At 50.4% G+C, this 11,014-nt stretch overlaps 1 protein-coding gene across 1 annotated transcript in view; it reads right to left on the minus strand.

The window, feature by feature from the left end:
* Nucleotides 1-11,014, minus strand: part of sdc3 (syndecan 3) — a 29,435-nt gene that overhangs the window by 4,226 nt on the left and 14,195 nt on the right. The window contains exons 2-4 of the mRNA XM_076139358.1: nucleotides 3,242-3,335; nucleotides 1,287-2,164; nucleotides 679-877 (exon numbers count right to left, since the gene is read on the minus strand). Coding sequence (XP_075995473.1) covers nucleotides 679-877; nucleotides 1,287-2,164; nucleotides 3,242-3,335 — 1,171 coding nt within the window. The remainder of the gene's footprint in view (nucleotides 1-678; nucleotides 878-1,286; nucleotides 2,165-3,241; nucleotides 3,336-11,014) is intronic.

Raw genomic sequence — 11,014 nt, forward strand, 5'->3', positions numbered from 1 at the left:
AGCTGGACAATTTCATTCCAGGATGAGAATCGGAGAAACTGCCAGAATCAATGCTGGAACGCGAAAGGAAGGCAGCAGCCGGCGCCGTGAAGGTGGGTGGAAGATTAGACACCATATTTCACAATATGCCAGGTTGTATGTTTACGTAACGAGACACTGGGCCAAACCAGGGGCTCTGCTAGGGGGGGGGGGGGCGTGTAGAGCCCCCACAAGAGCCATGGAACATGCTGAGAGCTGTGTAGGTGAGCTAATTGCACGTCACGACAAACTGCTCGCACGCACACACACACACACACATACACATACACAGTCTAGTCTACAGTCTGCTGCCTCCTGCTCTTTACCGATGACCAGGAAATCGGCGAAAACCACCGCCAGCATTCCACCAATCAGAACAGCTGAGGGAGAGACAGAGAGCCGGTCAGATCAGGGCTTTACGTTACTACAGCAGCGCTTTGGGGTGAGGAGGAGGAGGCCAAGGCTGAACTGGGGAAAAGGGTCAGGGGGAGAAAGGAGGAGGAGTCTAAAAGCCCAGGGAGAGGACTGCTTCTTCTGACCCAAGGGTAAGGAGCAGATTTCGCTTATCGGGACGACGAAACGACGGACAAAAGGACAGCGAGACAAACATTTGAGCGAATACAAACAAAACAAACAACTGTGTCATCTGTTGGCGCTCACCTATGAGGACCTCTTTCCTCTCCAGGATGTTCTTCTGTGGCATCTGGGCGGCCGAGCTCCCCGTGTCCACCGTGTTGCCGATCAGATCGGGTTCCGCCCCCGTGTTCACGCCCCCGAGGCGGCGATCCTCCTCGCGGATCTCAAAATCTCCGCTGGGGCCCACGGCGCCCACCTCGTTATTGCCCTCCTCTGTGGGACCCTGAGAGGAGGAGGAGGAGGAGGAGGAGAAGGAGAGAAAGTGAGACCAACGGCAGGAGAGTTGCATTCCACATAATCTCATTTGTTCCGTGGCATCGCTGCAGTGAAACGTGTCCAAACTTTCCATCGTCTGCAGAGAACATCTGAAACAATGAAGCTCTGTGAGTGCTGACAGATGGAAAACTACATTTGGGCCAAAACACACACACACACACACACAAAACGACGACTTAATTACTGAGTGGAAAACTAAACTAAACCTGAACGCGTCACAATATAACGCTGATGCAAATGAACAGAATCAGACTAAATAATTACACAACGTGAGGCAGCAAACCTCCGCCAAGGCCAAGCCGTTTCTATAGCAACATCTCCATCTTGATTAGGTTGGGGGCGCTCGTGAATCTCACCTGTGGACTTGTGGGCGTCGCCACGCTGGTGCTTCTCTCCGTGGGCGACGTCTGAGTGGCTGTCGTCACGGGAACCCTGGGCCTGAAGGTGAACCTGGTCCTGACGGTCGTGGAGGCGGCGGGTGTGGCCGCAGGCGAAGTCGTGGTTGGTTCGGTGGTCGTTTCTGCTGTGGTGGACGCGTCATCCTCTGTGGTGGTATCCATGGCGACCCCCGGGTAGGATGGCGTGGGTTCAGGGGAGAGATACACGTCCTCCTCTTCCTCTGTGGTGCCCAGGTCATCCAAACCACTGGAGGGCGCTGAGCTTTCTGTGAGACTGGTCACTGGGTTGGTGGTCACCACGGGGACGGGTGAAGGGGATCGTGGGGCAGCGGTGGTCTGGGTGGCGCCGGCGGCCCTGATTCGTTCCAACTCTCTCTCTCTTTCTCGCTCACGTTCCCTCTGTCTTTCCCTCTCCTTCTCTCGCTCCCTCTCACGTTCCCTCTCTCGCTCTCGCTCCCTCTCCCTCTCTCGCTCCTTCTCCCTCTCCCGCTCTCTCTCCATCTCTCGGACTCGCTCCCTCTCTCGCTCTCTCTCCCTCTCCCTCTCCAGCTGCCTCTCCTTCTCTCGCTCCACCTCCCTCTGCCTCTCTTGCTCCTTCTCCTCCTCCTGTCTCTCCCTCTCCTTTTCCAGCTCGCGCTCCCTGTCCCAGTCGGCGCCGCTCTCCCCTTCGGCCTCCGTGGGTAACGCGGTGGCGATGGGGTCCGGGTTGGGGCTCGGCTCGACCGCCGGCAGGGCGGAGGGGGCGGGGCCGGTGGCCTGAGTCGTGGAGAGGGGGAGGGGCTCTTCCGTGGTGAAGGTCACGCCTGCTGACGCCGGCCTCACGCTAATCTCTGGAACTGCAGAGGAGAGGTGAGAAGCAGAGGAGAGGAGAGGAAGAGAGGAGAGGAGGAGATGAGAGGAGAGCAGAGGAGAGGAGAGAAGGATGTTGAGTGATTCAATTTCTCCTTAAATCTTGTAATGTATCTTTCATTTTGTCACAGCAGTGAAGCTTGGTGGCTTGAAAGAGACTCAGATTGAATGTATGAGCACACAGAGTGGAGGCTGACAGAGGAGCAGGAGATGAAATCTAAATATGGATTCAAACAATGCAGCGTCTGTTCAACAAATCAGGCACCAACAAAAGGCCAAAGATGGGACGCTGCAGCACCTCAATCTGTTTCACTCGAGCCTCGTCCCCTACAGCGGCGGACGCCTCCGAATCGCCGTTTGAGATAAAGCAATTTTCCGGCCCGCCGTTCAGCCCGTGGGGGGGGCGGGGGGTGAGGGAGTGGGGGGGTTGGGTTATTTGCCTCTGCCGCACTCAGCCTGCGAGGAGCTGTGATTTATTTTGAGCCCAGTCGTCACGACGGCAGCGGCGGGGCCTGAACCCGCCATGGTTCGCTCTTAATAAGAAGCTTTAACACTCAGATCAAACAATCAGGCTGATTTGAGTTAACCGGGTAATTCAGACACACGCGGACAGACGACTCGCTCAGCTGCGAGCACACACAATTACTGGTGTGCGTGTGTGTGTTTGTGTGCGAGCGTCTGATCTGATCTGTGTGCTGGATAATCTCATTACAGCAAATAAGATCTGGGGGGAATCTGGGCCTGGGAGTGTCGTGGGTGTGTGTGTTTTCAGGAGGTTTCGATAAATCTATAGAAAATTGTGTGTGTGTGTGTGGGAGGCTAAATTCCCTGTTTGGACAAAGGTGAGTCCAAACAGGGTGAGTGTGTATTTGTGTGTAGGTGTGTGTATGTTTAGGGCTTGTGTGTACAGTGAGTGTTACTTGGCGACAGATTGCAGGTTGAAGGTCCTCAGGGTCAAGAGATTGAAACCAAGCAGCTGTCAAGTTGCAGAATCGGGGCTTGACACAGACACGCACACAAACACACACACACACACACACACACACACACACACACAGACTTACAGCCAGAGCCGGAGCCCGAGTAAAGGTCCTCGTCATCATAGAACTCGTCTCTTGCGGAGCCTTCATCGTCTACGGAGGGCGACCAGATCTGTGCCTGAGAGAGGAGAGGAGATAAAGACGATTAGAGTTATTTATCATGAATGACTGAACCATTTGTCATTTCATTTGAGCGAGAAAGCACTTTGGCAGATTAAATACACACACACACACGCACACACACACACATGCACACAGTCTGTGAGTGGGTGGGTGCAGCCAGTGTTTCTCACTCTATGGAGAAGAGCAGTTAACGATTTGCGCTTGGGTTTCGGCAGATGAACATCAGAGGCTGAACTTCCTGCTCCTCTCTGCTTATGTGTCAATTAGGGTGATGCTTGAAGGAGCTACGGTAGACCTGTGTGCATATGTGTGTGTGTGTGTGTGTGTGTGTGTGCATGTGTGTGTATGAACAAGCAGTTGACTGTTCAACTCCTCGTGCAGGTTTTTTTGCGAGGGAGTGAAACGGATATCATCAGCGTTCTCCTCAATGTGATTCTGAACTTGCGTTACCGTGACAACAGAGACGTTTACACACTCGAATAAATCCATTTACAATCGCACCATCAACACGCCACATTCTGACTCTTTCATCTCGACTAAGATGTCAGAGTTTCCACTTTATCTGATTCTGTTTCATCGCCACGTCTGCGAGCGAAGGGAGCAATCTGGGCGACCTCTCGTCAGGGTCAACAGGGGGACATCAGTCAGTGTGACCTCGGGGTCCTGGTCACTTTGAGTGCGACGCCTCCTTCTGACCTCAATCCCACTGCACGCACACACACACACAGGGGTGACCGGACACTGGACTGCTGCCAAACACCTCAACTTGACTCTTACGCCTCACCATATGTCTCTTTTATGCTTGTGCAGATATTCACACATCCACTAGGGGGCGAAGTTAACAGTTGCTCAACCACGCTGTAGAGAAGCGACAGAAGAACGATGAAATTCTGTGTTAACCCGCAGTGAAAACTTTGTTTGCATCATATATACCCATGTCGCTTCCTGTTTCCACCTTTCTAAACATTTCCTGGCGTGTTTTTCCCCTTTTTCTACCTCCATAAATCTTTCATCTGTCAGATCCATTTTGCTTCACTTCAATGGGCAAAATATGAACCGATAAACAAACCGGGCGATCTCTTCTGCCATCTTAAGCCCGTCCTGAGGGCCTCTCTCCGCTCTCTCGGCTCTCTGATGCTAATTGGACACGCGGAAACAAGCCCCTCCCCCGGCTCCAGACAGAAGAAACCCGATGCCTTTAAGAGCCAATAAAAGCATAATGGAATCTAGGAAGCGACCATCTCGCTCCATCACGGCTCGGGGTGAGGCGCAGCTGAAACGCTATACGGTACCTCTCGAGATGAGAAGCAGTTGTTTGAGGAGAGAGTGTGTGTGTGTGTGTGGGTGTGTGTGTGTCTGAGGGCCCCGGTTACCTTCAAGTGATGAAAAGACGTTAAAGTGCAACCACGGTGCGATCCTGTATGTGTGTGTGTGTGTGTGTGTGTGTGTGTGTGTGTGTGTGTGTGTGTGTGTGTTTTGTCTTCTTCTTCATTTTTTTACAATGAAGGCTGTTGCTACGGGCAACCTTGGCCTTTCACAGAAATTCCCCATTCTCCCAGTAAGAGGCTACCACACACACCATACACACACCTACACACTCACACAAGAGCTGTAACCACATAAGCTAAAGTGTTATATAACATCAAATTAACAACTGAAAAACTCCGAGCTGAATTGTCTGAGCTCCTCTCCTTCGTCTTCTATCTCTCCCTCCCTCCCTCCCTCTCCCCCTCTCTCCGTCTTCCCTGTGCATCCAAAAAACTTGAAGCCAGCAAGTCTCTCTCTCTCTCTCTCTTTCCCATTTTCCTTTCATCTTCACATCTTCCCGTTCCCCTGCTTGTTCTTATCTCAAGGCCAGCTCCCTCAATTCAGCCCGACTCCAAAAACACACACACTTTTAAGTAAACACACACACACACACAGACATACCCCACCCCCAAAGCAGACTCTCGGAGGGGGGGGGGGTGCCCTCGACAAGTCCCCTTCATACATATCGCCCCCCCAACTCACACACACACACACACACACACACATTTACACACAGCAGACACGGAGGCCGGCTGTCTATTTTCAGTTGTAGCAGTCATAGAAGTGTGTTATTTGTGGTGCACGGTGTGTGTGTGTGTGTGTGTGTGTGTGTGTGTGTGTGTGTGTGTGTGTGTGTGTGTTTAAATAAGCATCATCTGTGTTTATCCTTTTAGGGTAATTTGCAATCTCCCTCTCGGCTGCGACATGTTAAATTTACGAGTCAATACTATAAGTGTGAACTCATGGTATGGTGGGCTGTGCGTGCGTCACCGTAGGCAATTACCCCGCGCGCCTCCACGCTGGTAATCACAGGTTTTGTTTGCGGTGTGTGTGTGTGTATACATGCACACACGGATGCCCCTGGAGACCCATGTGTGTGTGAATGTGTGAGTGTGTGTGTGCTTTTACGTGATTTCGGGGGAGTTGAATAGAGCCAGGGCTGCATTCTGCCTCTGTTTCAGGAGCTATAAACGGCTGCCACCGCATAGCAAACTAACCACATGGAGACGCAGAGCCCGCGGCCAAAAATCATCCGCACGGCGCCCCGACTTTCCCTCCAAAGCCCCAGATTTCTTCCCAATCCGCTCAACTACTAAAAAAAAAAGGGGGAAACCGTGAGATGACAGGCATGTTCCGCTGGAGCCGGAGAGTAAAACGCAAGAGTGGAGGGTTTTACTGGCGTGGAATGAAGAGACGCTATTGTGCGACATGCTCGGCCAGTTGGAGAGGTTTATAAGAAGAAATGTGGGTGAATGAGAACATATATAATTACAGAATGTATACTGGAGCGAGAGGAAAGAAAGACAGAGAGAGAGAGAGAGAGAGAGAGAGAGAGAGAGAGAGAGAGAGAGAGAGAGAGAGGCAGGAGACATGAGATCCTGACCGCATGGAGATGTAAGAAAAGAGAGTGAGAGAGTGAGAGAGCGAGAGAGAGGTAGCAAGAGAGGGAGAGAGAGAGAGGGGGGGGGGGGGGTGTGGTGCTCTTAGTGTATCAGCTGTGTCCTCTGAGTTGTTGTAATGTTTCCAGTGACTCAGGAGCTCTGCTCCATACATTTGATATTATACACTCTTTGTAGCTGCTCGCTCTGTGTGTGTGTGTGTGTGTGTGTGAGCTCACTTTACCACAAAGATTTTTTTGTCCTGAGCCAGAATGCTTTGACAACACCCATGTGAGGGATTATCCAGCTTCAGTGTACAAAGCTACTAACTTAACTACTCTTTTCAGTAGCTTTGTTGGTACCAAAGCTATTTTAAGTCAATGTAGCCTTTCTTGTGAGTCACTGTTTTCTTCCACCCTACAAGTAGCTATGTAGCTGCAGCTTAACTATTCTAAATCCCCGAGTGGCTTGTAGCTTCAAAAGCTACAGTTTCAAAGTAGCTTCCCCTGCCACTCACACTTTCGTAGGCATTAATATTCCCCTGCAACTCATTTGTTCTCAAGTTTAATTTAAGATCACAGGGAGGAAATCTGTGAGTATAATCGTATATATGTGTGTGTGCGCCATTAAAACAGCAGCGCCGCGGTGTCCCCGTAATGTGTGTGTGAGGAAGACGTATGACAATTACCAGCATGAGTGTGCAAGAGCGAGAGAAAGAGAGAGAGAGAGAGCAAACTGTCTGTATTAGTGTGTGTGTGTGTGTGTGTGTGTGTGTGTGTGTGTGTGTGTGTGTGCGTGTGCGTGTGCATGTGCAGTGATTTGCTGCTGTGTGTGTGTTTGCGCTGTAGGAACAATGGGTGTGTATGCAGCTAAGCTAATACGATGATGCAGGAAGTCAGATAACAGAAAGGAGGCAGAGGCGGATATATTGGCACAGTCATCCCACGCACACACACACACACACACACACACACACACACACTGATGGCAGGAGTGGACTTGCCAGCGATGTTTTCCATGTTTTCCTGGCTGGTCAGACCGGTCGGCCCGGTTGAGGGGAGATCCCCCTCAGCTCGTGTGGCAGATACAGAGATTCATTGTCACCGACTTCAAATGCATTCCTCGGTAACTCGAGAGTCTGCGGCGGCTACTGCACAATGCCTGGCAAACAGACACACACACACACACACAGTGGCACATACACACACACAAACACACACACTGTCACACATGCATCAGTTCTGGCTACAGCAGATGTGACTCCGCTCTGCAGGAGACATAATCATTAGCTGTGCTCTTTAATTGGAGCGGGTTTTCTCCCCCCTCCCCAACTCAGGATTTTCCGACAGCCACCACGTCTCCTGAGTTCTCCGCCCGTGTGACATCGCTCCAGCAGTCGCTCCCTCCTCATGCATCTGTCTCTCTGTTTACTAATTCCTGCGCAGAATCGACGCTGTGACTGCGAGAAAGCCGAGGGCACGTCTGTTTCCATTTCTCGCTCGGATAGAAGAAGAGAAAATATGCACGGTGGTGATGCAACGGTGGAAAAACAACAAAGTATCAAAAGTTTAAGTGCTCGTCAGGATGAACAAATCCTGTCTTTACGGATAAATGTCCTGGAATGTTCCCATATCCTGATTATAGCTTTGACTGGGAGACACGAGCTAGACAAGGAGTCCTCTCAAACAGGTCCTTGAACGCACCGTCACAGCCCGGATATCAAGGCCTTCACGTGCAATTTGATTCAATCAGATCCGAATTCCAACCTGATCCGATTGGGTTAAGTGCTGAGAGGCTTAGGGGTCGTGTTTAAATTACAATAACAGGATAAAGAGGGAAGGAATTCTTTTTAGGCTATAAGTAGGAAACAAAGTGGTGATTGAGACCGAAACAGTAAAGTTACTTCTGGTTCTTTAACTGTTTTAGTCTGTGTTGTTTTTGTGGTGGCCTGTGGTGAGGTAGATGGCAGCTTTCCCCCTGAATTCACGATGTGCTTCCACTCGCTTTGGTTCATCTTGGCACAGTCAAACGGTTCCTTAAGTTTGTTGTGTTGCCTATTTTGCGGATGTCTGTACTTTTGGCTTCGGACTCCTTTAGTCTTTCAAGGCCAAAGGGAGTCCAAACGTCTGCTTTCAGGAGCTCTGTCACTAAAGAGACATCTGCTATAAAGAATATCCGCTGTGGTGTTAAACACAGACTTACTCCATTTTAAAAATAAGATCGCCTTCTAATTTATGGAATCTAAATCGGGTTCAACCCATTGAGACTCAAGGTTCATCTGGAAATTGCTTTATCTCTTTACTCGGCCCCTGAATTAGAACCTGATCCACACCGGAATGGATTGGAGTGATGTGTGGGCTGAGGATTACCATCAAATCCCTCGCATTTCAGCCAAACATGAACCATCTCCAGGTGCCTGAGGAGCAAACCTGGCCTCCTTGGAGCTTCGTTGCTTTGGCCCCTGGCTCGGTGAAGCTGCTTGCTGCCCATCTGCTGCAGTCTGACCTGCACTGATAAGAGTCTGAGGCTTTGATCCGCGCCGTTCGTCCACAGACTCAGACTCCTGATAACTGTCGACCTGGAATCTGTCAGAGCTCATAGACGCACGGCTCGCATACTTAGAGGGAAAACTGCAGCCTGTTCACCGCTCGCCTCGTCCGGTCTGGATCCCGTCTACAGCCGCGACCTCTAATCTCCCTCCATCTTTTGCTCTCCCTGTCTCTGCCCTGTCTCTCTCCCTGCCCTCTATGCCCTCTCTCCCTCTCCCTCCCTCTGCCCTCTCTCTTGCTCTCTCGATCCAGCTGGGCAGGTTGGATGGCCGCCAGCCAGGACGCTAACACACTTACAGTGAGACAAGGAGATGGGAGGGTGGGGTGTGTGTGTGTGCTTGAGCCTGTGCGTGCACGTGTGTGTGTGTGAGTAGGTTACCAGGTGATGGCCTCATTAAGACACCTGCCACCATCAGCAGAGATTAGCACAGAAAGCTTGTGCACAGTCATACTGCTTGTGCGCTGGGTGACACACGGAGCGACGCCTCAATGTGGAGACAGAATCTTGTAGCAGTGACAAGCGCGCTGCTGTGAACCCACGAAACACCTTCAGACCTGCACGATACAGCTGAGAGCCAGCCTGTCTCCTCCTGAGCTAAAGACACAATGCGCTCCCTGGTTCTCTCATAGCTGCTCGATGTGACACTAACTCTACACGAGAACACGCTGAGGTTACTTTGGTACGCTGTAATATTCTGCAGATAAGATTCTGGCGTTCTTTTACCACGTCTGTACGTTTTGAATAGACGCCGGTGGATCTTTTGTAGCTATTTCCTCACAGATATTGTAGATATCTCCTGCCAAATATCTCCAAAATTCAGTTTTCCAAGAATCCTGATGCGTTGCTGTTCTGGAGATGCAGTACCTACAGAAACCAAAGGGGGCAGTAACGTCCCCATTTGTCTCATTTGTGTTTCCGGCTGCACTTTGCCTTCATGTGGACTGACGTTTATAATCCTCCAGACTGATATTATAAAGTGTGTAAGCAACGACGCTGGAGTGGAGAACGCGTGGGCGGATACATACACACATATAGAGTTAGTGAAGTCCCCAAATTTCCACCCACGATGTTTTGCAACTCACCAAAGCAGCTCCTTTGTTTGGCAATAATGCAGTTATTTACACTATAAACGACATCCTGCCTCAGATCGACGAACCTCAAACCCACTCAGCGGCTGACGGAATGATTTCCTGTGTCTATTCCCAATCTATTGTTTGTGATGAATGGCTTCTTTCTGTGGGAGGGGGGAAATACCCGTAATTTCAACATCCTTCAGTAGATCATTACATTAAATCATAATTGAGTATAAAGGATTCTTGCACACAAACAGCTGCAGCGGGGGGTCAGAAGCAGGCTCCACTTTGTTTTAGGAGGAAGGAACCTGCTGAGCGATCTTACACCGATTAGCCGTATAAAAGATGCATAACACGAGACTACTTAAGGATTATAAATCATTAAGTCTGGTAGATGTCACTATGGGGGCATATAACAGAAATAATGCCAAATGTCTGCTGCATATGTTTTACATTTAGAGCCGCTAATGATTTATTTACTGTTTGGTCTGCGGCTGGAACGCGACGCCAGGAAGGCGCTTGGTAAGATAAAACATCTAGGGCCGTGTTGACAGGATAAACTGCACGTAAACAACATGGTGGGGAGCCGGAGATGTGTCCAGCCAGTTTTGTCCTCGTAGCGTCTCAGCTTTTCACACACAAACGCTCCCGTGAACAGAGAACGTGAACCGCTGAGCAAAACCGTAAACACGTCGTCGTACGCCAGCCAGAAAATCCAGCGATAGGCTTTTTTTTTTCTTCCCTCTACTATTTTTAGTCCTTTCTGCCGATCAAATTCCTGATAGAGCGACTGCGGCTGATGCAAATCGCAGCCACAGCGGCCGTATTAATTCCCCCGTACAAAACCTGTGGGAGGATGGCGTTACACCGGCTCCAGTTTGTTATTCCAGCTCGGTCGAGGCCCTGAAGCAGCCTCAGACCTGCACCCAAAACCACAGCTGAAACACATCCCTGCACTAATGTTACCGCTCCTCCACAGAAGATGAGCTCAGTGATGAATGTGCTTATGGAAACGTACGCATATGCTATATATGGGGCTATGCTGCAGGTGTAACATGGAGGATGGGCTGCAGTCTGAACTCGTCTGCAGCCACATGAGCCTCCATTCTGAAGATAAAAAGGATTTTAGATTCTTTTCTCTCTTC

This window comes from Genypterus blacodes, unplaced genomic scaffold, assembly GCF_046128005.1.
Source record: "Genypterus blacodes isolate CSIRO-AG114 ecotype Tasmania unplaced genomic scaffold, CSIRO-AGI_Gbla_v1 ptg000438l_1, whole genome shotgun sequence".
Classification (NCBI taxonomy): domain Eukaryota; kingdom Metazoa; phylum Chordata; class Actinopteri; order Ophidiiformes; family Ophidiidae; genus Genypterus; species Genypterus blacodes.